Genomic DNA, 27416 nt, shown 5'->3' on the forward strand with positions numbered 1-27416 from the left:
TAGGCTCCTGTAGTTGCGCCACTGCAGATGCCTGCCTGAGGGTCTCCTTATACTGGAGATGACTGGAATCCAGACCCCTGGGCTGAAAAGACCTCGAGAGCTCCCACAGGTGGGAAACCTGAGGCCAGAGAAGGGAAGTGACAGGTCCAAGGTTACCCAGCAGTCAGGGGCCGAGCAGGATGAGAACCTTAGCCCAGTATTCCACTTAAGGATGGGTGCTCCCGCCCACAGGGAGACCCCTCAGTCCTGCCGCTCTGCGCAGCAGGCAGGACTTCCTGGGGAAGCTACCTCTTCCACCGCCTGAGCTCTGGACAGCCCTCCCTGCCCACCTGAAGGCCCTCAGGGGCCCACGTGCCTGTGCTGCTACTGCCAGTGCTCCAGGAGGGTTGGGCCTCCCGTACTCTAGGCACCTTGCACCCTGATGACCTTGCATAACCCCTTCCCCTCCCTGAACCTAAACCTTCCCATCCACAGACTGTGGAGTGGGATCCCCATAGCTCTTTTGTGACAAACAAAAGCAAGGATACTCCCAAATACCTCTTCAACATCCTGCCCTACTGCCCTGCAATGTTGTTAAGCCCCGCCCTGTCAGAACTCTGGCTGAGGACTGAGGGCCCTCTTAGCTCATACACTTGGGGATCTAAGGATACAGCCCCCTCTGACATCCAAACGAGAAGCTGGGAAATCAGCTGCATCGGGAGAATGGAAGGCCAGGATGTCCCTGTGGGAAGGATCCTTAGAACCCTTTCCCTCCCAGGCCAGGGGAGGAGGGAGAGATTGGGGGCCTGCCCAAGGCCACACACATGCCTGTGACTCCACTGGGACTAATACCCGGGGCTTCTGAGGCTGGCTTGGCACTCCTTCTGACTTCTTACCCTTTCTACCTCCAAGGGCAAAGCTGTCTTGTCTAACTGACCATCCTCTAGCCTGGGTTAGGCCCTGCACTGGTTCAGACTGAAGCTGCATTACACGGTACTGCCTTTGGGGGTGGGGACTCAGGGACCACATGATTTGGAGGTGCTTGGAAGAGGTGAGGACAAGGCTGCTGAAGGACATGGGTGAATGATGCCCACCCTTCCTAACCCAAAATCCACATAGGCCCAGGTCTCTGAGACCATCGGGGGAGGACTCAGGCTTTCCTGGCTTAAGGGTGGGGTTTTTTCCCAGCTCCTGCAGTCAGGTGGCCCCAGGTCAGACCTGGACACCTAGAGGCTGACCCAGAACAAGTTCACCTTTGCTTTCACCCTCCCCTGGCAAAACTCCAGAGCCTCAGTCTATGGCTGGCCCACCCTTCCCCCAACCAGAGAAGGTACTCACTGATGGGGGCGTGTAAGGCCACGTGCTCCTGGTAGGGCGTGTAGTACTTGTACTGCTTTCCGCAGAATTCACAGGTATAATTGCCGGTTTCTGTCCAAGGAGAGAAGAGTGTGGGAATGGGTGCCTGTTCCCATCCAGAAGTAACAGCTTGCTCCCTCCCCACAAACCCCTCCTCATTCTGGGACCACCAACTAGAATCAGGAGCTCCCTTGAGTCAGACCGCCAGGGTTCAAATCCCAGCTCCTCTATTTCAAGCTGTGTGACTTTAGGCAAATCTAATAATCTCTCCGTGCCTCAGTTTTCCTATCTGTAAAATGGGGCAATGATAGGACCACCTTATAGGATTGCTGTGAGGATTAAATTTGTATGTCACATGCTTAGAACAGTACCTGGCACACGCTGTCCTCCTCCATCGCTCCACCCCCAGGCCCCGGTGCTCAGGAAATGTGTGGTGTCCTGAGTTGACCTCCAGTGCCAACCTCTTTATCAGCCCCTTTTCAAGCCTTGCCCTCTGCAATGGCCACATGTGGGTCACCTTGTCTCCAGGGCCTTCCCTGCCCCCAAACACCCCCCACCCCCTGGCAGAAGGGGTCACGTCTTCCTCTTGGGTCCCACCGGACTTCATCTTTACCTCTCTTTTGGCACTGCCTAACTTCTTTCTTCTTAAAAATTTCTGATGTAATATTGTTCACTGGGGGAAAATTATAAAATACTGATAAATACAAATACAAAATTTTAAATATAAGAGAAATTTCAATCATCTATAATCCCCAAAAAAGAGTAGCAGCTACCCCATGGGGTGGAGCATTCACCTGGCCACTTGCCCCAGACCCCACCCTGCACTCCCATCTCATCTCTCACTGACTTCAGCCGTCTAGCTTCTACGGGCCTTGAATTAGCCGGCCCTGATCTATATGCTCTTTGTAACCTGGTGCATTCAATCAACAATATTTTGTAGACATCTTGCTCAAATCAATAAACATCGATCTCTACTGCATTTATTGGCTGCCTGGTTCCCACTGGACTTTGGAATTTGCTGAGCCAGTCTCCTAAACCAGAGGACATTGAGATTGTTTCAAAATTTTTCCCTTATAAAAAAAGCTGTGATCCATATCCTCGTAGAAATTTTTGCACATCTGCTCATTATTTTTGCACACCACTGCAAAATAAAGATTATTGTTCATAATCTTTGCACATATTTCCTCAGGATAAATCAAGGGTCTGCATTTTTAAGGCTTTTGATCAACACAGCACCAACTACTTACTGAAAGGTTGGGCCAATTTTCGCCCCCATCAGAAAGATCTCAAAATGACTGTTTCCATATACTGTAGCCAGCATTAAGTACTATCATCTTCTTACTGTGCCTGATAAGGAGAAATACATTGTACTGCTGGTTTTATTTTCCATTTCTTTGAGTTCTAAGGAAGCTATTTTTGAGGATGAATGAACTAGTTTTTCTTTTGTGACTTTCCTATTTGTGCTTACAGTCAATGTTTCTATAGGCATGTTTACCTTTTTAAAATCGCTAAGAACTCTATAGATTAAGGGCATCAACATTTCATTCGACATGTTACAAGTATCTTTTCTCAATTGGTTTCTTAGTCTGTTTATGCTCTTTTCTCCCAATATAGAAGCTTTAAAAATTTTGGTAGCTAAATAATTTTTGTTAACTGATTCAGGACCACTGGTAAAGATATATTATTGCTCTTTGTAGGTTCTGAAGTTGTTAGATCAACTGTATTAATTGTATTATTCAAACTCTATATAACCTTTATTTCTCTCCTTGCTCTGTCAAAGACTAAATGTTGTGATCAATCCTTCCAATTCATTGTGCTTCTGAATTTATTTTGTATATTTAGATATAATGTTGTTTGATGCAGACACAGGCTCATGAGATCAAAACCTCCACTTTGAACCATATCCTTTGTTAACATTACACTATTTTCTAACACAGCAGTTCTCAAAGCGTGGTCCCTGGGCTAGTGGCAATCAGCATCGCCTGGGAACCTGTTAGAAATGCAAATTCTCAGGACTTACTTGAGACATTCTGAAACAAAAATCCTAAGGATGGGATCCAGCAAACTGTGTTTTAACAGGTCCTGAAGAAAATCCTAAAGTGTTAGAAAGTTAAGAACCACCACTCTAACTTTTTTTGTGTGTGTGTGGTACGCGGGCCTCTCACTGTTGTGGCCTCTCCCATTGTGGAGCACAGGCTCCGGACGCGCAGGCTCAGCGGCCATGGCTCATGGGCCCAGCCACACCGTGGCATGCAGGATCTTCCCGGACGGGGGCACGAACCCGTGTCCCCTGCATCGGCAGGCGGACTCTCAAACACTGTGCCACCAGGGAAGCCCCACTCTAACTTTTAATTACACTGTTTTATTAGTTCTTCTGGTATTAATATTATTAGTTCTTGATAATTACTTTGTTAGATCCTTCTACTTGTTCACATGTGCCTAAAGTCATTTCCCTAAATTTTCTTGTACTTGCATTCATCAAACAGGTACTGTGCTAAATGCTGGCACAAAGTGTTGAGCAATGGTCCCTGCCTTCAAGGAACTTACAGTCTGGAAAAGGAGAAAGAAAAATCAAATTATCACACAAACAAATCTAAAACTGCAACCACAGTGGGTAGTCTTAAGGAGACATGGTGCTATGAAAATCTTTTTTTTTTTTTTTTTTAAATGTTGGGGGTAGGAGTTTATTTATTTATTTATTTATTTTTGCTGTGTTGGATCTTCGTTTCTGTGCGAGGGCTTTCTCTAGTTGTGGCAAGCAGGGGTCACTCTTCATCGCAGTGCGTGGGCCTCTCACTATCGCGGCCTCTCTTGTTGGGGAGCACAGGCTCCAGACGCGCAGGCTCAGTAGTTGTGCCTCACGGGCCTAGTTGCTCCGCGGCATGAGGGATCCTCCCAGCCCAGGGCTCGAACCCGTGTCCCCTGCATTAGCAGGCAGATTCTCAACCACTGCGCCACCAGGGAAGCCCCGCTATGAAAATCTGAATAGGGAATTCAATTTAGTTAAGGGAGTAGGAAAGAGCTCCTACTCCCTTAGGAAAGAGAAGAGTAAAAGACAAGGAATTAACTAAGTATGTCTCTAATAAACCATTCATAATTGGATTCTTTTAAGTTAACCTGAGAATCTTTGTCTTCTAATAAAGGAAATTATGCCATTTGCTTTTATTGCTATTACTGACTTGGTTTTACTTGTCTTATGATTCTTTTCTTTTCATCCTATACCCTTTCTGGTTTATTCCCTTAGTTTTCAGTTGTTTGATGTATGAACTCTCTTCTTTGCCTTTCCATTATTCTCCAATATTCCAGCATTTTCCAATATTTTCCATTGTTCTAGACAGTATATAAGATACATTTCTCTAATTTTTATAGTCAAGCACGAAATGATATTTTCATATCTATTACCATTGAGAAAGGTAGTTTAACTCAGTGCCTCTCAAACTTTAGCCTAAATAAGAATCATCTAGAAAGATTGTTACAACACAGACACCTGAGCCCCACCGTGGAGATTCTGATTCCACAGGTCTGGTGTGGGGCCTGAGAATTTACATTTTTAATAAGCTTTTAGGAGATGCTTATGCTGCTGGTCTGGGGACCACACTATAAGCAGGACTGATTTAACCTACTTTATTGTATCCTTCACCTATTCCTTCCTTCCTGGTTTTTAACATTCATTTTTAATATTTTAGAATGATCTCTTTTTTGCATTCAATTTTATAATCAGATTTGCAACATTTTAAACTTAAACTTACTTCTAGTTTACCTGGCTTCAGTATTCACAAGTCCTCTTTTACTATGAATTAATGTCTCATAATTGAGCCCTTAAATGTGTTCAACCACTCAGCTCATTGGAGTACATCTTCAAGTAATTTTTTGAAGTTGGGTATATAGGAGAAATAGCATGTTTTTGAGCCCTTGCTTTTTTTTTTTTTACACATAAATCACAATTTGTCTAGATATAAAATTCTTAGATTACACCTTTTTCCCTTCAGAACTTATTCCATGATCTTTCAGCATTTAGTATTGCAGGGAAGTCGATGCAAGTCCACCTTGAAATCATTTGTAAGTAACTTGCTTTTTTATTTCCAAGTACCTGTATAGTTTTCCCCCTTATATTTATTGTTTAAAAATCCACTAATATCTATTTAGTTATGGGTCTTTTTTAATTGATTCTACCTGACATATAGGTCTTCCTTTAGCTGAGCAATTTTTTCTTCTATTGTATCTTTGGAGTATTGCTTCCGTCCCACCAATTATCTGGAACAGTTTCCCCATTCTCCATATTTATCATGTTTTCTGCTTATTAAGTTCATCTGTTCAAGTTTGTCCTTCACATTATTAATTCCATTTCTGCAGATCAACTCTGCTCTTTACTATCTACAATGTACGTTTTAAATCTGCTCTTGTATTTTCTGCTCCTCTCCAATTCTTCTCATCTCACTCCTCTCTCTTTGCCTCTTCATCTTATCTTGTTGCTTTTTCACCATACAGCTTCCTTTTTTACAGAGGTCATGCTATGGACTGAATTGTTTCCCCCCCAAATTCAGATGATGATGTCCTGTCTCCCAATGCAATGCTATTTGGAGATGGGGCCTTTGGGACGTAATTAGGTTAGATGAAGTCATGAGGATGGGGGTGGGGTCCCTCATGATGGGATTAGTGCCCTTATAACAAGAGGCACCAGAGAGTTTGCTCTCTTTTTCTTCTCACCATGTGAGAGTACGGCCAGAAAGAGGGTCACTGGACCAGAACTCAATCATACTGGCACCCTGATTTTGACTTCAGCCTCCAGAACTGTGAGAAAATAAATTTCTGTTATTTAAGTCACCCAGTCTATGGTACTTTGTTACGGCAGCCTAAGTGAACTAAGACACGTCATATTTTCTCATACTTGACTGTGGTTGCCAAACAGCATTTCCTTCTAGACGCTGTGTTAGATCATTTTCAGAGGTATACTCTTCCTCTAAGTCTCTTAAATTCCTTTCTTGTCATGTGGAATTTTCATAGTTCCCAAGTTTTATTTTCTTATTTTTTTTTTTTTTACCTTTCAAGTCACTCTTCCTTATCCAGGTATAAAACTCAAGTAACCTATAAATAAATCCAGATTTACACTGTTTCAATAGACTTGAACGAATTGTCCTCAATCATCCCCCCATTATCATGGTAGACCATTACCATGGAAGTAATTCTCAGATCTGCACCCGAAGAGCAAGTTGACACACAGGGCCTCTTAGACCAACTCCCTCCTTCTAGCAGGATTCCTCTGCTCTGTCCTGGCTCTGGCTTCCTCCTCCTTGAGGACTTAATTCTCCAATTTGCTCAGCTGCCATGGATGTGAAAGGCATACTTCCCAGCATGCCCTGCTGCCACTGTTTCTCCTCTTCCCCTGACCTACGGAGCTCTACTTGTGGGGACTAGTCCCTCCACAGTGCACTGTACCCCTACTGGCTCCCCTTATTCTGTGCCTCATCACTATCAGGGTTCTGCGGCACTGGCCAGCTTACAAAAAGTGGCAGAAGCCCAAGAAGCAGGATTCTGATCTCACAAGGCAGCTGCTGAGTGGTAACAAGAAACAGCCTCATACTCTTATAGACATCTCAGTTCCATGGCGTCAAGCTGGGAGCCGAACTCAGTCAGTTTTCTCAATGCAATTCCCTACTCCATATAATTTGTGATAATTCCTCCTGGGTCCTAGCACTGGCTGGCTGTCAGACGTAGTTACTGATATAGAGAACAAGTTTCATCTTGCTCTGTACCTTTCTGGATAATTAATACATACCACTTGTTTAATGCTTTCCATGTAAATGTCAAGGACTATACTAATTCCTTTACAAATATAATCTCATCTAATCTCCATGACAAACCTGAGAGGTGAGTTTTACTGTCATTACTGTGATTAGAGAAATTATAAAACTTGCAGGACGTCACATAGGCATTAAGTATAGAGCTGGGGTTCATCTTTGGGATGGCTCTAAAGCTCTCGCTCTTGACTATCTCTCAGCAACATCACTCATTTGTTAAGCCCTAAATACGAGCCGGGTGCTGGGCTAGACACTTGACACAGGCATCTTCCAACAGCCCTGAAGAACAGATAGATGTTCTTATTCCCAATTTATACAAGAATCAAAGGACACTCAGTGGGGGTAAGTAGCTAGTAAATTGGTGATATCAGCATTCAAAGCTGGGCTTGTCTGATTCTATAGCCTATGTTGTCTGTATTCTATTTTGATAATTATGATGCTACAGATGGAAGGGGTGGTGCTACGCTGGGGCTGCTGGCAGACAGCACTGAAGCGGGAAGGGGGGAGTTTCACAGATCCCAATCTCCCTGTCCTGCACTGGTCTATGAACGTCCATCATGGAACATGTCTGATTCACATCTGGGTTCTCCCACAGTCTAACTTCTGGCAGTTTTACTGTTAAGGATTTCATCATTTTCTTCACTTCAAGATTATTTTTTTGTTTTAAAGATTTTTTTTTGATGTGGACAATTTTTAAAGTCTTTATTGAATTTGTTACAGTATTGCTTCAGTTTTATGTTTTGGTTTTCTGGGCCTGAGGCATGTGAGATCTTAGTTCCCTGACCAGGGATCGAACCCACACCCCCTGCACTGGAAGGCGAAGCCATAACCACTGCACCACCAGGGAAGTCCCCACTTCAAGATTATTTTAATGTTACTGTTTATTGAATGTTTACCATTGCATATGACAAGTGCTATCATACAGACATTATTTTTACACCATATTTACAGACATTATCACATCTCCAGTTTCCCGAGTGCTTTAAGAGGTAAAGAAAAGGAGAGAATCACCTCCTACGAGGAAGGAGGAAGAACACTCAGGGGCCCATCCAATGCCTTCCAAGGGCCGGGACCAAGTCCCGCCCTCTGAGGCTTGTCTCTGGCTTCACTGTCCCAGCTCCCTTGACTCTCCTTCCCTAAACTTCTTCATCCATTCAATCTATGTTTGTGTGTATATTTTCACAAGCTGCCTTAATCCTTATTGCAACAGGCAGAGCCAATAAAGGTCTCTTCTTGCTGGGTAGTAAGAGAGGCATGGAAAAACAGAGAGGAAGAAGCAAGCATGCAAATTCCTGAAGGGCTGGACCAGTCTCACTTGCGAGAACTAACCTCCACCCCGACCCAAATCCACACTCCCTGCAGCAGCCAAAATGTCTTCCTACAACACAAATCTAATCAAGTCCCTTCTCCACTGAGTAAACTCTGGCTCATTCCCCTCAGGATGAAATCTAACTGCCTTCTTCTGGTTTTCAAGGCTCTCTAAGACCTGAACTCAGAATCGATTTGCCTTTCAGTTCCTGGAACAAGTGCAGCTCTCCTGCCTTCATGTGGGATACAGGGGCTCATCCCCACCCTCATCCCCATGCAGAAGCCTCATGGATTCCCAAGGCTGGTCAGTTGCCTCCCAGCCCCACTGCTCCCTGGGCTTCTATGTTGTAACTACCTGCTTACTGACCTACTGCCCCCGCCCTGTGTGAGCTACCCAAGGCAGGGCCACATCTGTCTTGCTCACCGCTGTGTTCCCACAATACTCAATACCAGTGTGTTGCAAATAGGCAGGTCAAGTGCGTGGCTCCTGCTCTCACGGGTTTACTGGGATGAGGACGGAGCATCTGCATGTAGCTCCCCCGGGGAGCTTCATTTGCTGATAAACCCCTTCTGACAACAGTAACGACAGTATTTTCCGAGCACCTACTATGTACCAGGCACTGTGCTAATTAATAGGTGATTTATATCCATGATCTCATTTAATCCCCCAACAAACCTGCGGGGAAGTGTCACCCTTACTCCACAGGTGAGGAGCCAAGGCTCAGGACGGCTAACACTGGGCACCAAGCCTGTGCTACCTTCACTGCCCTGACCTGGACCCTGTGCTGTCCTGCTGCTTCTCAAAAGCAAGTCCTAAGAGTGACTGACCCATTTGACAGGTGGGCAAAGTGAGGTACAAGGAGGCCAGTGCCTCGCCGGCCAGAGCTGTTGCTGCAGGATTAGCAACGTTGCCCCCTTCCAGTGGTGGGACTCGCCCTGCCGCCCTCAGCCACCCCCACCTGTCTCCCCACCCAGCCCCGGCCCCAGAGAGAGGCCTGCATACTTGGCCCGATTTTCTGGAATGGTTCCGGGGGCTCCTCCTTCACCTCGTCAGTGGCCACGACACCTTGGTCGAAGGGGTCTGTGGGAGAACACACGGCCCTTAGTGCCCTGGTAACCAGGTCTCAGAGCCCAGGTTGGGACAAGGAGGTGGGCAGCCACCAAGGACTTACCTGCCCGATTCTCAGGGGCCCCTTCCACACTAAACACTGCGCCCGGGCGGGAGGCGGCAGCCGCAGAAGGAAAGAAGCAAACAGGAGCCCTGTTAGTCCCTGCCCATAGCTGCCTCTGCCCAATGCTCCCAGCCTCTGCCCCAGCAAGCTTGCCTTTGGGGCCCAGGACAGCTGCCTCAGCCACTGTGGCTGCCCAGGAAACCAAGGGCCACAGGAGGGCACATCCTTCCATTCCTCATCCTCCCCAGAGGCGAGGGCCCACCCCCGGGCAGGTAGACACTTTCTGGCTGGCCTGTTTCTGGATCACCGCCAGACGCTCAAGGGACCAGAGCAGGAGAAAAAAAGGAAGAGATGGGGTGGGGTGGTAAAGAAAAAGGAGGTGAGAGGAAGGAGGGACCAGAGGCGACAGGTGGTGAGGCCTGGCTGTCACAGCCTGACACGGGCTTGGGGTGTGGGGCTGGAGAGGGAACCCTCCAGAGTCTTTTCCAGTCAAAGACCCTATTTCTAGGATTCTTAAGATTCCAAAAATAAATTACCTAAATTTATCATTCTAATTTCTAACTCTATAATCTAAGATGCTAAAATATCATCATTGATTTTAAAAAATTGGTTTAATTTCACCAGAGCATGTGAATACTCAACATGAAATCATAAAATAAATCGGTATAAAATTGCTGATATTCGACTGATTCTGACCTACAAAAATGGCAATTTCACTTGGGCTTCCCTCATCAGAAATACCTATGGAATATGATGGGGACTTTCTCTAGCCCAGAACCCTCGGAGGTTCGTCACTCCACTCGTGGTCTGCCTGCTGCCCGACCTTCCCTGGGTAGGAAGAGGGAGGGGAAGGTGTGGGTGGGCCCTGGGCCCCATAAGCAGCCCTGGAGGGAGGTCTCTTTATGGGCCTCTGCTCCTGAGGAGTGAGGGGCCTGACTCACCATCCACTGCGTGCAGGTCTCGGTGCTCCTGGAAACAGCTGTAGTATTTGTACTTCTTCCCACAGATGTCACACGTGTACCTGAAGTTGTCTGCAGGGGATGGAAAGACACGTGGTTACCAGGGCTTCAGTCACTTGGGGCTGGGGGAGGTGGTGTGGGCCAGACTGGGCCCAACTGGTAACTCCATGGAGAATAGTTCCTGGGGTGTGAGGAGTCCTCTACACAAGGAGACCAGGGAGCCTTGAAGTGATTTTCAAAGGCACTCCCAATCCTACCCCATGCGAGCTGAGCCCCTAAGGGCCCGGTTCATGACTTCCTTCGTCATGTGAGAATAACAATCACTGCAGCTACAGCTTCCTGGGTGTTGGCTGTACTGTAGGGGCCAGGCCAGGAGCTTCCCCAGCATTCCCTCCATTCGGCCTTGCAATCGAGGGAGGAGGTAATAACCCATTTAACACTTGAGTCTACTGAGGAGCAGAAGGGACCTGCTGCAAGCCCCACATCAAGGGGGGCCAGAGTGAGGCCCATCATGGATGGTTCTGAATGACCCTGGCTACTGGCATTTCCGTCCTGTGCAATGTCTCGGCTGGACCCGCTGACTTGCTTCTAACAGAGACAATGCAATAAGGTGAGAAGCAAAAGAGGGCCAGGAGGCTGGTACCCCAGCCCAGGAGTGGAGAGTGATTCAGCCAGACAGAGAAGGACCATGTGCCCTGACTCAGCCATGGCTTAGAGTTAAGTGATGTCAGAAGAAGACTATGACTTTGGACTTGCTCATACCATCTCGCTCTTGCTAGCTGCCCTGTTGCAGGCTGCCTCACATAGAGACCCACTTGGCAGCCTCTGGTGAACAGCCAGTGGGGAACTGAGGCCCTCAGCCCAACCGCTTGGGAAGGATGGATCCTGCTAACAACCATGGGAGTACGTACAGAGGCAGTCCCTTCCCCGGCTGAGCTGTGAGATGAGACCACAGCCCTGGCCTTGACTGCAGCCTCGTGAGAGACCCAGAGCCAGAGGACCAGGTGAAGCCACACTCAGATTCTGACCACAGGAACAGTAACGTGATCAATGCCTGTCGCTTTACAGGTCAGTTAAGTTTCGGGGAAGTGTGTGACACAGCAATAAACAATGACAGGGCCTGTGCTTGGATGATCCCCTAGGCCTCTCCGAAGTCTGAGGCTGGACTCGTACAGGACAGTGCCTTTGCCACATCGGCAGCCCCTCCAACGTTTGGACTAGCAAAGACCTTGTGTGTGTGCTCCCTGGGCTGAGCTAGGGATGGCCCGTCCACCCCAGCTTCCCGAGGATGCCAGCACAGGGAGGCTGGGTGGCTTGCTCAAGGCTGTAGAGTGGGGCAGGGAATAGCCAGGATCCAGCTACTCACTTAACTCTAAGCCACAGCTGAGTCAGGGCACATGGTCCTTCTCTGTCCAGATGAATCACTCTCCACTCCTGGGCTGGGGTACCAGCCTCTTGGCCCGTCTTTTGCTCCTCAGCACCCAAACACAGGATCTGATGTGACTGCCCCATCCCAAGGTTGCAGTGCCAGGCGATTCTGTGGGAGGGTTTCTGGCCCCTGCTTAGCCGAACTCAGGGACACAGATGGCATTAGCCAGCTCCCCGCCTCTGCCTCCACCTCTTCCATGGCACCTACAGTCTCTGGACGTGCCTGGCCTACGCAGGGCCACAGAGACGACCTGGTCTCCGGGCGAGGTACACACAGACGTTCTGAGGGTGTGGGGACCAGGCAGGGTTCAGGCATCTGCCATCCTACCAGGCCCTCCCATCTCCATGCCCCTGCCCCGACCCACCACGGAATGGCGGGGTAGAGGTGATGGGACGTGGGGAGGAGAGTCCTGGTCCCGGCCTGGCTCACCCAGACTGCCAGCAAGTGACAACCCCACCTCGGGATTCAGCATCCCCATTCCCCCCCTAGTTTGGGGAGGGGTGGTGGTGGTAGATGAGCTGATTCCCGGGGTCTCTCCCAGGCTGGCAGTTCCAGGATTCCCAGCCTGGCACAGGCTTCGATCCTTCCCCATGGCCAGCAACCCAACATAGGCAACAACCTACTCCATCATGTCCCATCTGGACCGTAATCCTTCTCAGAGCTGGACACCCGGGGAACAGAGGTGAAGAAGTCAAGCCCAACTGGGGTCTGCTGGTTCCAGATGGGGTCCTGCCCCGTGAGTCCTCTCCCATACTGGTCAGCGCTGGTCGCCCCGCAGTTGCCCGTCCCATGTGTCTCATCTCTGCTCACGCTGCCTCTCCTACCAGCTGGGCCACGTACATCTGCCACCTCCAATAAAAGGTGAACGCCCAGCTTTCTGCCACTGAGAAGTGCCCCACCCTGCTCTGTCGACTCCCACGCCACACCCTGATCTATGTCTCCTCAGTGTGGACAGGGCCACATGCCCGGGCCCCCCTAAGGCAGGAGCGAATTAGGACAAGGCAGTTATCCCCAAAGGAAGAAAGGCAAAATGATTTTTTGGTCAGTGAAACCACATCTTCAGAGCCTCAAGAGAGCTCAGGGACTCCAGGAATCTCCGGGGAGGCAGGCTCTGGAGTCAGGCTGCCCAAGTTCAAACTCAACTCCACCACCTACAGGTGCCATTAATGTCGGGCACATGCCCTAAACTCTCTGCACCTCGATTTTCTCAACTGTAAAACAGGACTGATATGTTCCTTCATCTCCCAGAATTGTGATAAAGAATAAATGAGCACAACACCTAACATACAATAAATACTTGGTAAATGTCACCTAATATTATTGTTAAACAAAGGCAAGAGAGCTCGATGCGGAGTTAATCTTTTATGTGCGTAGTTGAGAGATGGGTAACTGGGTATATGCCTCTATGTATGACTGTACTATTTTTCTAACAAATAAATGAAAGATTCCTGGACTAGAAGGTGTGAGACTTGCTTTCTAGGCCCACCTCCACCCCTAACAAGCTGCATGACTTCTCTCTGGAACTCAGTATCCTCATCTGCAAAAAGGTCAAGGCTGGACTTGACATTCTCTACAGGACTCCACGGCCAGGTCTTGTCGCGAGGCTGGGGTGTGAGAAGGCCAGGCTTTCTGAGCAGCCACTGCTGGCCCAGGGCAGGGCGGGGGGGGGCAGGAGTGAGTCAAGCAGAGCACACTGGCCATGGGGAGTCAAGTCCGCAGAGAGGAAGGACTAAAAATACCCCCAGGCACGAAGTCCTCCACGACCAGTGAAAGTCCGGGAACAGCGGAAGCCAGACGGAGCATAACGGATCATTGAGGGGCTGCTGGAGAGGCCAGGGGCCCAGAATAGCCAAAGAAGGAAAGATAAATAGGGAAGTTCCTTAACTGTGCGGCTGACCACAGCAGGCAATAGGAGCCGGAAGAGAAGGGAGCTATTGAGGGAGAAGGAGCCCGGGGCCAGGCAGGGGCAGGGTGGGGCTTGGGGAGGAGGCATAAGACCCTGAATTCCTCCTGCCGAGGACCCTCGGGTAGGTGCCTGGCCAACCTGAGGCTCAGATTCTCCAGAAAACGGAGGGGTAGCCTCAGCCCTGCAGGCCTTTCACGTGGTGTAAGAATCCAAAGAGACAGTGGATGCGAAAGTGCCTTAGAAGAAATGCTGTTAGGACCCAATTGCAACTAAGGCCTTGCCTCCTCAAACTACTCGGTTTTGGATTTTTAAGCGGGGTGGCAGGGGGTGGTTCATGTTTATTATTTTAAAAAACTTTTCATGGTGGTATACCAAACATGCAGAACAGGGGTGGCCAAACTATGGCCTGCCCACTGTCTGTTTTGATAAGGAATCCGTTTCCATACCGTCTCTGGCTGTGTTCGTGCTCCATGGCAGAGCTGAGAAGCTGTGATGGAGAGAACCTAGCCTGCAGAGTCTAAAATATTTTCTATCTGGTCCCCTATCAAAAAATATGCTGACCACTGATGGAGAAAAATGTACAAATCCTAAACGTTCAGCTCGTTACATTTTTGAAAACCGAAAACACCTGTAACCAGTACCCAACTCAAATCACAGAACCCAGAAACCGCTTCCCAAGGGTAACCACGACTCTGACTTCTTCCAGCGTCAATTAGTTTCCCCTGTTCTTGTACTTTCTATACACAGATCTTAGGGGAAGCACTCTTTGTGCTGGGCTCCTTTTGCTAACGTTCTGTTTGTGGGTAACCCACGTTGCTATGTATAGCTGTCAGCCTTTCCCTCTCGCTGCTGTGCTGTAGTCCTTTGTGGGACACACCATGACTCACTTATCTATTCAACTAGCGCTGGGTACTTGAGTGGCTTCCAGTTTGAAGCTGTTACGAACAGTGCTAAGAACACCCTAATTCACATCTTTGGGTGGCTGTGCGCACACATGCACCTGGGAGGGGAACTGCTGGGTTCCGGAGCTCAGGTTTGTTGTGCTGGCTGCCTACCAGCCCTGTGGGTTTAGATCTGCAAGGAAGGCAAGCAGGGCCTGCAAGTAGCCAAGCAGAACAGTATCCCCAGATGCCGAGGCCCTGTACTTGCCAAGTGGTGGGATACCGCATGCACCCCAGGGTTCGTGCCCATGGGTGGATGACTCTCTGAAGTAGCATTTCCCAAACATCAGCTACGGAGCCCCCGACCCATGAGTGGGAGTCAAAAGAACAGAGGAAATGGTGTATACCCTGGACCCCTCCTGGGGATACATGTGCATATTTTGCCAGTGAAGGGCCCTGAAAAGTCTACGGCCAAGAAACATGTTCAACTTAGCAGAACTTAAGGTTTCCCCAGGTTATCTGGCCAGAGAACCCTTTACTGACAGAATGCCTGTTAACTTCCCCCAGCATGCCTATGCCACGGAGCACACTTTGGGAAAGGCTGCTCTGAGGTGCTGTGTCCAAAGCCAAAGCCTGCATCACAGCAACAGGCCTCCCAGAAGCCGCCTGGGGTTGGGGGGATGGGTTGAGAGCATCACCCCCGGCCCTGGCTCTCCCTCCTCCTCCCACCCCTGGCCCTCTCAGCCCACACAGTCCAAGAGGAGGGAAAAATACTCACTGCCTTGGGAGGCTCCCTCCCCTGAGGTGGCTTCTGTGTCTGTGTGAGAGAGAGAGAAGGAGGTGAGCAGAGTGGACCAATGGAACGGCCAGCACCAAAAGAGAGAGAAGCCGGGCAGGCAGAGGCCAGGAGAAGCCGCTACCGCGTGCCCAGGGACGCTCTCTTCCCACTCAAGATGCAGGCACAAAGCCTTCCCCGTGTTCTCTGCTGTCTGTCGGGCCCTGAGCCGGTGCCCCTCCTCCCTGCCTGCCAGGGTCAGACTCAGGGAGGGGCAGGCACCATCCCCTCCTGTCCCGTAGCTTCAGCATCCTCATCTTCACAATGGAGACAGCGCCCCGCCCCACTCCCTGGGCTGTCCATGAGCAGCACATGAGATGACACACGAGCACCTTCCCTGCAAGGACCGCTGACAATGAACAGCACGGAAGCACCTTGGGAGGAAGCGGGCCTGTGCGGGGCAGACAGGGGGCACTGGTGCTGCACCCCACCCCACCCCACCCCCCTCCCTGGGTGCTCTCCCAAGTTAAGGAGGCCTCTCCTCTCCTCTTCGGGGCCCACTCCTACTGCAGAAAGAGCTCTGAGGGCCTCTGGGGTCACCCTGGAGGGGCCCAGGTGGAAAAACAGGCAGAGGATGGGGAGGTGCGGCCCCTCAGCTCTGCCCCAGGGACATGCCACTCACCTCGGTGTGCCCGTACGTGGGTCTGGAAACAGTTGTAATATTTGTACTTCTTGCCACAGATTCCACACTCGTAGGACCCTAGAAAACAGGAAAGGAAAGGACTGGTCAGCCAGCATCCAATGTGTGCAACCACGAGGCCCCAGGACCCCTGGTGATGCCTCCAGGTAATGCTAACTCTGTGCCAGTGGGCTGTCGTGTCTCCCACGAGCAAAGAGGCGGCAAGGACCAGCAAAGACAGCACTGAGCTGGAGGCCAGGAGGCTGGGGTCTATTTCACGTTTTTGTCTCTATTTTCTGAGTGACCTTGGGAGAGTCACTTCCCGCGTCTTCCAAATCTAAGACAGAGAGGGTAACTTCTTAGGTGACGCACAGTTATTCCCTGAAAGGAAAAAGGAGATGAATGTAAAAGAATTTCAGGATAAGGAATAAATTGCATCCATGTAAGGAAATCATCACTTAGACGCAACAGAATAATTTCTAGCTACTGTTCTCCCTGCCAGTATGGACAGAGGTTAAGAGGACAGGCTTTAAACCATATATCTGGTTTCTGCCACTTACCAGCAGCATGACCTTCGTAATTTCCTTAAACACACTAAGGCTCAGTCTGCTCATCTGCAAAATGGGGCTAAAAGTACCTACCTCACAGAGTTAGCCCCACGCCCCATCAGGAAGTGCCCAGCTCTACTACAGATGTGTCTGACAAGGAGAGGGCCTCTCTTGTCTGTTGAGGTGCCGTCTTGATCCCTCAGATGTGCAGAGATCAACATGGTATGAATGTCTGACTCCAGCCCTCTGCCAGGCCCTTCTCCCAGGGGCAGGTAGACTGAAATGGCTGAGTTCCCAGCAGGCATTTCAGATAAGTCAAAGGCAGGGCCCGCCCATGGCAGGGAGGTAAGCAGAGCCCATCAGACCCAGCCTGGCAGGGGCCCCAGGAGTTAGAGGCCCTGCCCATCCCTCACACAGGCCTGTCACCACCTGGGCCCAGGCCCCATCCCTAACAGAACGACCTGGGAGCTTGCACACACACAGAGTCCCTGACCCCACTCCAGGCTAACAGTACCAGAATGGCTAGGGCCAGGGGTCTAGGAATCTGCCTTTTCCCAAAACGTCCACAGAGGATTCTGATGCCCAGCAACCAGGCGTGGGAACCACTGGTTTGAAGTCAGACAACCCTGGGAGGGAGTCTCAGCTAAACCATTTACTGGCCGGGCCTCAGTCTCCTTATCGGAAAATTGTGGATAACATAAGAGCATCTATGTGAAGACTGAAGGAAGCATGAGTAGTATTCCTACCACGAGCGCAGACAGTCGGTGAGTGGGAGCATCATCAACTCCCACTGCCTGCGGTCTCCGACCTCGGGCCAGAGGCCCGGCTACTGGGTGTGAATTCCAAGTATCAGGTTAAGTCAGAAGAGCACTGGGCTCGGAGCCTGACCGTGAGCTCAGCTCTGCTACCCGCTAGCTGTTTGATCGCAGGAACATTCCTTTTCCGGTCCGAGCCTCAGCTTTCTCACCTGTAAAACAGGACTATGATACCTGCATCTCATGACCAAGATCAGGATGAATGAGCTACAACCTGTGAGTCAGCGGGCCCCCAGGTGGCAGTGCCACTTTGCTACTGTGGGTCACTCAAGGGAACGCTGTCATCCAAACCAGCATGGAATTTAGCAGCCTGTTATTCAGTGGTTTTATACGTGTTACCCTTGTCTTACTGGGAAAAATATAAACACACGGAGGGCAAAGATCAGAGTGTATATTTCCGTCTTTAGTCCCATGACTGGCACACAGCGGGGGCTCAGTAAATTCACGGCGTCCTGCTGTTCTACTCATCTGTCACTGAGTAATGAAGACCTGGACTCCCTCCCTATGCCTCCAACACACACTTCAACGGTTTCTGCTAATTCTCCTTCAACCAATCAGGAATTTATTGAGCGTCTTCCCATGCCCGGCACCGAGGCCCCAACCGTAAGCAAGACGCGATCGCTGCCCTCCGTCTGATGGGAAGCAGACAGGCCACCAGGCAAGAGGACGTGCAGAGTGGCTGTGCTACGACGGCCAAGTGCAGGACCTGGTGGGCACAGTGCGGGACCCTGACACGGCTATAGCAAGGGGCCGCAGTCAGGGGCCTTGAGCAGGAGAAGGGAAAGACGGGGGGAGGTGGAGGGGCAGGCAGACCAGGGAAGGGGGAGTCTCTCCCCAAAGGACCGAGGCCACAGCCTGTGATGGGGAAGACTTGCTTAGACTTGACGCACTTCTGGATGAGGTCTCGAAGCCCCAGCTCTACCCCTCTCTGCCACTAGACCTGGGCCTCAGTTTTTCCAACTGCCCTCCGTACCCAAGGTCTTTCCTCAAACCATACAGTAAGTGTAGGCTGATGGACAGAGCCTGCAGGCTGCGATGTCCCCGACTCACCCACCCAGTTGACACTGTTTATAAGCAGGCCAGTCCCACTGGCTTCTCCCTCAATCCACAGACAGCCAAGGGCACATGCAGCCTTTGCTCACAGGCCTCAACCCATTCAGAGAATCACAGGGGCACAGTTCGCCAGCTTCGGGCCCTCTCCTGGCCCCAGGGCAGAGCAGACCCCTTGCTTGGCACGGAGTCTCAGGACAGAGCAGTGTGTGTTGGCAGGAGGGACACCTGAGTTCAAGGCCCTGCCTGCCCCCCACTCACCCTAAGACCCCAGGCTGCAGGTGCTCTTGTCTGCAGAAGGGGCTGGATGGGCAGGGAGGCTGGTACGTGGGGAGAGTGCAACAGAGTGGCAGCCCCACAGTGCAGCGGTGTCAGCAAGCCTGGGTTCCAATCCCGGCTCACCACACACAAGCCTGGGGCCCTGGACAAGTCATGGAAACACCCACACCTCAGGCTTCCTCTCTATAAAATGGACACAGTAAAATGCTACCCACCTCATCGGCGGCGGGTGGGGAGGACGGGGGGTGAGCAATAATATGAGCAGTAATACTGTGGCCACGAAGCACAGTTCCTAGTACAAAGCAAGCACTCGGTAAAGGAGAGCTGCTGTTACTGTCAGCTTTCCCCAAAGTGCTCTGGGACCCAACTTCCTGAATGCGTCCCAGGGAGAGGAGCCTGTGATCAAGCAAGGGGGAGGCGCGGCCCATCTGGGGAGGCACCATGCACGGGAGCTGCGCCCGCTGGGAGAGGTCCTGCAGTAAAGGAACCCAGCGGACTGTTAACCCCAGGTCTCCCAACAAATTTGGCCACGGAACTCCTTTCTCCCCTTGGCTTGTTTCAGAGCTGCAGCCCACAGCAAGTGCTGCCGAAAAGGTCCCGACATTCCTGACTTCCAGATTCCCACATGCTCTACCATCCCTCCAGCAGCACGTCTTCCAGGGTCCCGGGCAGGCTCAGATTTGCTGACCGGTGGCAGTGATGGGTGGAACAGGTGGCTCCCTGTGTCCCTGCAGAGGCTAGCAGGCCCTGTATACTCAGGGGTCTGCAGCTGACGGCTGCACTCAGCCACGCCCCCGCCCTCATGCTGGCCCCGGTCGGGTCCTCCTGCCCCTCAGCCATCATGTACCAGATGCATACCTCAATGCTTGGGCCCTGAATACAGCCTTCGCACAGATTCACCGTGAGAGCTGCCTTCCGGCGCTTTTCCATCTAAACTAGTAAGAAATCAGAAAGAGCCCTTAAAGACGGGGCCCAGTGAGGAGGGCTCTGAGTCTAGGGCTGGCCAGTCTCCTGACCTCTCAGTGCCTCAGTCTCCCCAACCACACACGAGAGGGTTGGACAAGATCACGCTGTCTACTTTTTCACTAACGAGCTTGTGCTGGCTAAGGGGCAGCCACACTTCTCCAAGGGAGGCTGGGGTATGGGAGAACAGCAGCCACAGGCCCAGATTCCCCTGCAGTTTTGTGTTTCCTCTGTCCTGATTCATAACATGGATGTTAACATAAAGTTACCCATCACGTGGTTATAACCTAACATTTCTCCCCGTAATCCTTCCAGCAAATGACCCTCCAGGGAGGATGTACCCCACGTGTGCTGTGGCCTTGTGTCCCCCTGGCCCACGGCCACCGTGTACCCCAGGCTGGTGCAGTGGGCACTGGAGGGCCCTCACGGACGGAGGCTCCCCGCTCAGAAGGTCCCCCTCCCCGCTGCCTGACTCCCTGCCCCGCCCGCTTCTTCACTCCACCGCCTTCCCCCGCTACCCTCCTGTCCTTTGTCTCCATCTCTCTCGGCCTACTAAGTGCAGGCGCTGCAATTCATTTCACTTGTGCCTCTCCAACATCTCTGCACAGGCTGGCCTCTGACCCCACTGCACCCCACTGCACCCCACTGCACGGTGCGGAAGCAGCAACTTGCCCACTTCACGCAGCCAGCTAGTGGGAGCGGGCTCTGGACTCGAGGGCTTCTCACGCATCGGCTCAGTTCATCTTCACAAATCCACACAGGAAGGTGATTATTATCCCCATTTTTCAGATGAGGGGGAACACATCGGGCCAGAGGTCACCTGATCTGTCCTGCTCCAGGGCCCATGTGTGTGACAACCCCACAGTCAGCCCCCGGGAGGATGCCAAGAAGAGAGGGCGCCTGCTAACGGCTACCAGTTACCGAGTACACCCAGGTCTCATTTCCATCCTCCATCTTCCCAGAAGTCCTCATGTGGTTGAGATACTTCAACCATGAACTTGAAAGTTTTAGGGGCCAGGTGGTCCAGGGCTGGGGCCACTCAGATAGTGGCTAGTGAGGAATTGGGCTCAAAGCTGGCCTTCAGGGATCCAGAGCCATCCTACTGTCACCATGCCAGGTTACCTCTGGATGCCAAGGAACCCCCTTTAGTCATGGGGCTCCCCCTAACACTGCAGGGCAGCAGAACCCCCCTACCAGGTCTGGTACCGCCACAGGACCCCCAGAGCGCCCTATCAAGAGCCTTGGGAGCGACTGCCTGGGATGGCTGGCCGGACACGTCAGCACACAGACACAAGCCTTTTCCTCTCCCCCATCCCGTTGTCACTAATGACATAACAAGAATCCACAGGCACTGATGAAGAGCAACTGTCTAGCATTTTCTGTAACCACCTGGCAGAGAGCCTGGCTTAAGCTCCCTTCCCAAGAGCACTGGACAGACCAAGTGAGGCCAGGTGAGAGCAGGTGGGTGGAGTTCCTGAAGCCACTGGAGGGAGAAGTGGGAAGAGGGAGGTAGAAGAGGAATGTGGGCAGCATGCCTGAACTCAATCATTGGCACCCAGAGAGCTCCAGATCAGCTCCACCACCTTTCAGGATACACAAAATGCAACAAGGCAGAAATCCAGAGCAGGTGAAGGAGAGAAGAAAAACACAAGGTGGGGGGACAGACAGATGGCTCCTTACAACAGGCACTCCCGTATTTAGCTCAGAGAGTCTCGGGAGCCGCTATTCATAGATCACATGCTCAGGAGCACCCTGCCCCCTTGGTCCTAAGAAGCAGCAGAGCTGGCCCACGCACGGCCTGCTGGGGGACAGGGGGCCTAGAGAGGTAAGTCGTGGACAAGTAGGTTTCCTGAGGCTCTCTGGGGCTGGAACTCAGACCAAATGTCCTCGGGACCACGGTCTTCCAAGTAGAGTACAAATCCCCTGGGGATGTATGAGCACAGGGAATTTTAAGAGAATCAATTCCCAATGCATTTCTTCCTAAAACCAATGGGCCAGAGAACATGGAGGGCAGGGAGGCCCCACTCAGCTGGTTCTCCTCACCGTCACCCTTCTCCACACGACAAACACAATGGTTCTTTTACCCACCCCTAATCCCACCATGGTGCTGTCCAAGGGGGATGAACATCTCAAGGCTCCAGGCAAAGAGATGCTGTGTTGGACTTAGAAAGTGGGTGGATCTGATGACTGGGAATAATTTCTTCTGTAAATTGGGTGATTTCTAATTCTTTGCTTTCAACAAAATTGAAGAAGAATCTAATGGAGTTGTCAGCGAAGAGACCACTGAAAATAACATCTGACGATAGACCCCTGTGTGATTTTTGGCATACAAACTGGAAGGTGTTCAAAGAATTGAGTAACACTGATAAAACAAGACTGCCTCCACCCCTGGCTCCTTATTTATGTGATCAAGCCTTCTAAGCACTTACACTTAAGAAAATGGAGGGCTTCCCTGCTGGCACAGTGGTTAAGGATCCGCCTGCCAATGCAGGGGACACGGGTTCGAGCCCTGGTCCGGGAAGATTCCACATGCCGCGGAGCAACTAAGCCCGTGCGCCACAACTACTGAGCCTGCACTCTAGAGCCCGTGAGCCACAACTACTGAGCCTGCGTGCCACAACTACTGAAGCCCATGAGCCTAGAGCCCGTGCTCCGCAACAAGAGAAGCCACTGCAATGGGAAGCCCGCACACCACAACGAAGAGTAGCCCCTGCTCACTGCAACTAGAGAAAGCCCGCGTGCAGCAATGAAGACCCAATGCAGCCAAAAATAAATAAATTAAATAAATATATTTTAAAAAAAGAAAATGGAAAAAAAGGAATTAAACGAATGCTGAATCTTGTCTCACTCAACAATAAGAAATACTAATTCACAGAAACATGAGCCAACTGAAGAAGAAATAAAGGCTCATCCATTTCATTAAGAGGTGCATTTTCAATAATTTTTTACTTTTATGTTTGCTATTTATCTAAATTTGTTTTTGACAAATTGTATGCTAATAGCAACTCCATCAGGAAAAACAAACGTTTTAAAATGTACAGCTTTGTGATTCCAATGTATTTTTTAGAAATTCCTATTTCAATTTACATACATCTTGTGGGAGATGAGTGTGAAACAGTGATCAATAAAAGACTCTCAAGCATAAAAAATATATTACATTAGGATAAAACCCTGTGAGGGAAGCAGGCTGTAAATATGAGTTCAAGGAGAAAAAGGAAAGATGTAAAACTTCTGACTGTTAAAGATGAGCCTGTTCATATGTTTTTGAAAAGGATGATGGTGGATATCAAAAGCGGTGGGGTTTGGATTCCCTTGGATACACTTAAAAGAGTGGTTCACAGTTTTACTTCCAAAATGCCACATTTTAAAAAAACAATACAACACGTCAGAAATTATATCCTTTGTAATTACTCAAACTTTGGATGAAAACGTTAGATGTCAACTCAAAAATGTGAAAGAGAATATAGTTTCTCAAAATTCTTTTAGGAGATATTGAAGAAAAGAAGTTTGAAGCCATTGGCCTTTCAGCTTCCTATCATTCCAGAGGTAACCCCGGATGTGTCAACGTCCAAGGCTTTGGCTAACACCACTGGTATCTGTTTTGCATTTTTTGTCCCCCTCAAAACCACTTTCATACCTATTACTTCAGTCTGACCTCAACAATCCTACTGGAAAGACAGGCAGACGTTATTACACCCACTGATCAATGAAGACAGTATGGCTCAGAGAGGTTAAGGGAGCCTTAACATCCTGAGCCCCACAGCGGGGCAGACACCAGGTCTTTTGGCTTACAGTCCAGGGGCCCTTTCCCACGGAGACCCTCCGATCAGGAACCCCATCCCACCCTGGACCACCAGATGGAGAGTCAGCAGCTGGGATAAGACGCACCTGAGAGGGAGGCCAGACCCCTCCTTTCTGAGTGGCTGCAGCAAACAGCTGAGTGTAGGTTCTGGCAGGCTCAGGCCCAGAGCCCTGCCAACACCGATTGAAACAGGAAACTATCAGCTGGCACTACAAAGCGGGACCTGGCACCTTCGCTGCCTGGGTTTATAAGAGCCCGAAACCCATGTGGCTGTATCTGAATGGCTGTCTGCTCTTCTGTTGCTCCTTCCAGAGCTGTGGCCAAGCCCCCACCTCCTCTTTCCCTGCCCCTCCTCCCTGGGCAGCCCTGTGTGTGTGAAAACACCACCCCCCCTGGTGCCCAAAGCTCGCTGCTTAGAAACATCCTTGCAGGATCCAGGCTCCCAGCTGACTGACTCTCCCTCCTGTACCTGGTCGTGACCCTCCTCTGCTTACCCATCTCCAGGACAGGAACTCACTCTCTCACAGGCCTGTATTCAGTTACCAAACACTTCCCATAATCACAGAGTCCTCCCTTTTATGAGCTGAAATCACTTCCTGGTGACTTTCCTGTATTGGTTGGGGCTACTTGCAATGTGCCTGCCCAGTCCCATCCCACCAAAATGCTCTAAGTTGTGAATACTTAAGACTCCATCATCTCTTCCGCACTATTCCTCCAGGAAATGCTCCACGGGCTAGTTGCTTTTTGGTGTAAACCCAGCTCGCCTTGTCTTCATCATCTAAGACAAGGTTGATGAGCAGGTTTCTACTTCAGATTTTTCAATTCTAGCTGACTGGCAGTGACTTCCTAGTATACTGTGTTGAGAAGGATTCTGAGGTACACTGTTGGGACAGTGTGCAGTTATCAGTTAGGGATGCCTTTCACTTCTGGTTTTATCCAACAAAGTTGTCACAGTCAGTATTGTCTCTGCTCTTCTTGCTAAAAAAGGAGAGAGATACCCTTTTCTCAGTCTCTCAAGACTGAGAGATACCCTTTTCAGCACAAAGAATTTCTGGGCAGCAGGAAAGTAGCAGCAACGACTGCAGGCTTGGCAGCCAGACTCCTGGGCACTGATGCCCCTCCCGACTCTACTAGTCTGAGAAGCTGCCAAATGCCACCCATGTGTCCAGACCCAAGCTCCTCCATGGGAAGTGCCTCAGATAATGTTTGTGTCACTAGGAACGCTGTTTGTCTGATGGCTGTTAAAGGGCCAGTGAGGACTTCGGGGTGGGAACAGGCCGATGGAACTCAGAGAAAAGGCAAGCAGGAGGTTCCCTCATGGCACAGCACTGGGTGACCGAACAGGAACACTATTCTATTCAGCAACAGAGCCCGGCCACAGCCCTGCGCACCCCTGCCAAGTGCCCTGGGAAAATGTTCGCTGCACGGTGCCCAGCCACCAGGGCACAGAAGCACACTGTGGCACAAGCTCATTTAAAGGGATGGCTCTAACCAGCATTCTGTCCCGGCCAAATCCATGGGAATGCTTTCCTTCCTTGTTTTACTTCCAGGAGCAGGTGGGAGGCGGATGCTGTGAGGTGGAGTGGCAAATCTCTTCCATTTCCCAGGGCTTTGTTTGTCCCTCTATAAAATAAGGGGGTCTGAGTGCCACATCTAGCATGTGGAGCTCCTCTGCCCACTTCCACATCCATGACAGACATCAATAATCAATCATGCCACCCTTTAGAATCTTCGACACAGAACTCCTAATAGCCAGCAGCAATTGCTCGGACGTGGCCCATAAGATAATATCTACTTGCCTCTTTGAGATGAGATGAGTTCAAAATGTTCAATTCTAACATTGATTTTTTTTTAAAAAATTGCCTTTCTTTCCTGCTACTAAAAGGCCAAGCCAGATTCCTCTGAGCCTGACCCTTGGCAGAAGAAACTACACCCTCAAGGAGGAAGGTGTGCCTTGACGGATGTGAGACGAGCCATCATGACCAGCAGGGAGTGCCCTGGCCCTGCTTTGGTACCGGCTCCAAAATGGTGGCTCCACTTCTAACTGTGGTTTTTACACCTTTTCCAAAGAAGTCTTCCAAAAGCAGGTTACTCAGAAATTGCATAACATCCTCAACGTCCCTGGATTCTAGGGGGGTAGTACTAGAAGAAGCTCAGGGGAGAAAACCGAGAACCAACTAGAAGCCATGTCTTCTGACACTTCAGCCAGTGCCAACTTTCTTTTCTATCCTGCTTCTTCTCTACATCACACTGGCTTATTCCTCAGACCTGGGAAAAAAGCAGAAATTATTACTACTCTTTCCTCTCGAAGAGGTACTTTATACTATCAATACTAGTATTACTGCTAATAACAGCGAATTATTTACTAAGTATAATGTTGAGCACTTTATACACATTATCCTATTGAATCCTCACCTAACCCCATGAATTTGCAACTGTGAGAACTGAGGCACAGAGACATCAAGCAGTTTGCCCAAGGTGCAACAGCCATTAAGTCAGGGAGCCTGGATCCACTCCCAGCCCGAGGAGCCGAGCTCATTCTCCTTGCACAACACTGTCCCCTTCGGTTCCCACACCTATGAGGTGGCCAGGACAGGGAGCATATCTCCTTTAACAGAAGAGGACACTAAGGCACAGCAAGGCCAAGGAACCTATTGCTGAGTAGCAGCTGAGCTGGAAACCAGAGTCTGTGGCTGGCATGAGGCCCTGGGGCCTCTCACTGTGCAGGGAGCTGGCCCAGGGAGGACTCCCAGCATTTCCAGAGCATGGCCACTCCAGGCTCTCCCCAGTGAATCCTGACTGCTGGCCCCGCCTCAAGGTTCAGATTCAACTACGCTTCACTGGGCATCTCCCAGGGAAGGGCATAAATAACTCCTGGGTCCAGTGAGTCTTAAAGTGAGCAAGGGCAGGTCCTCTCCTCAGTCAACTAACACATCCATGAGTGGCTAACACAGTCCTAGGCCTTGGGGAGTGAACACTGGTGGAGGGAGGTCAGACGCAGGCCCCAGAAAAGACTCTTCTTTCATTTGACACTGGGCTAAGTCACTCATGCTCTTCAGCAGATATTTCTGGTTCATCCCCGCTTCTGTCACATGGGAAATGGCATTTCCCCACCTCTCTGAGGTTGGGCGGGGCCACCTGACTAACCTGGCCAATGACTGTGCAGGGAATGAACACATCTCACTTGTGGATTGCAGCTGGCACGTGAGTCCCTCCAGAGCTGTCTTTCCCTCTGTCACTTGGCTGGCGGCATTCCAGACAATGGCTGCTTTAAGCCTGGGTCCAGAACAGAGCAGAGCCCCCAAGTGACCCACAATGGACATGTAGTGGGACTAAGAAATAAATGAACCTTTGTGGTTCTGAGCTACCAAGATCTCATTACTTTTTAGGGTCTTTTGTTACTGTGGCATAACCTAGCCTCATTCTGACAGCTATAGCATTGCTAGGAATTGTGTGGTGGGAGTGGGGAGCACAGACACAGATCAGACAGGTCCTGGAGCTCTTCATCTCCAGGAGCTGCCCATCTTGTAGCAGAGGCAGGTGCCGACAGGGCCCCTCTAATCTCAAGTGGATAATGGGAAGTGCCCCCTGAAGGGCAGGGCAGAAACAGACCACTTCTGACCAGAAGAGATCAAGGAAGGCTTCTGGGAGGAGGGAGCACTGGAGCTAGTCTTGCAAACTGGGTTGGATTTCGGCAAAGGCATTCCAGGGAGAGAG

At 50.4% G+C, this 27416-nt stretch overlaps 1 protein-coding gene across 7 annotated transcripts in view; it reads right to left on the bottom strand.

Moving 5' to 3' along the window:
- Positions 1 to 27416, bottom strand: part of ZNF618 (zinc finger protein 618) — a 187910-nt gene that overhangs the window by 40102 nt on the left and 120392 nt on the right. For 4 of the 7 annotated variants that reach the window (XM_060101356.1, XM_060101355.1, XM_060101350.1 and 1 more), the window contains exons 4-10: positions 16246 to 16323; positions 15567 to 15605; positions 10555 to 10644; positions 9614 to 9649; positions 9445 to 9522; positions 1949 to 2008; positions 1318 to 1407 (exon numbers count right to left, since the gene is read on the bottom strand). In XM_060101356.1, coding sequence (XP_059957339.1) covers positions 1318 to 1407; positions 1949 to 2008; positions 9445 to 9522; positions 9614 to 9649; positions 10555 to 10644; positions 15567 to 15605; positions 16246 to 16323 — 471 coding nt within the window. The remainder of the gene's footprint in view (positions 1 to 1317; positions 1408 to 1948; positions 2009 to 9444; positions 9523 to 9613; positions 9650 to 10554; positions 10645 to 15566; positions 15606 to 16245; positions 16324 to 27416) is intronic. The other 3 variants (XM_060101354.1, XM_060101353.1, XM_060101351.1) reach the window with 2 other exon arrangements.

This window comes from Mesoplodon densirostris, chromosome 6, assembly GCF_025265405.1.
Source record: "Mesoplodon densirostris isolate mMesDen1 chromosome 6, mMesDen1 primary haplotype, whole genome shotgun sequence".
NCBI lineage: Eukaryota > Metazoa > Chordata > Mammalia > Artiodactyla > Ziphiidae > Mesoplodon > Mesoplodon densirostris.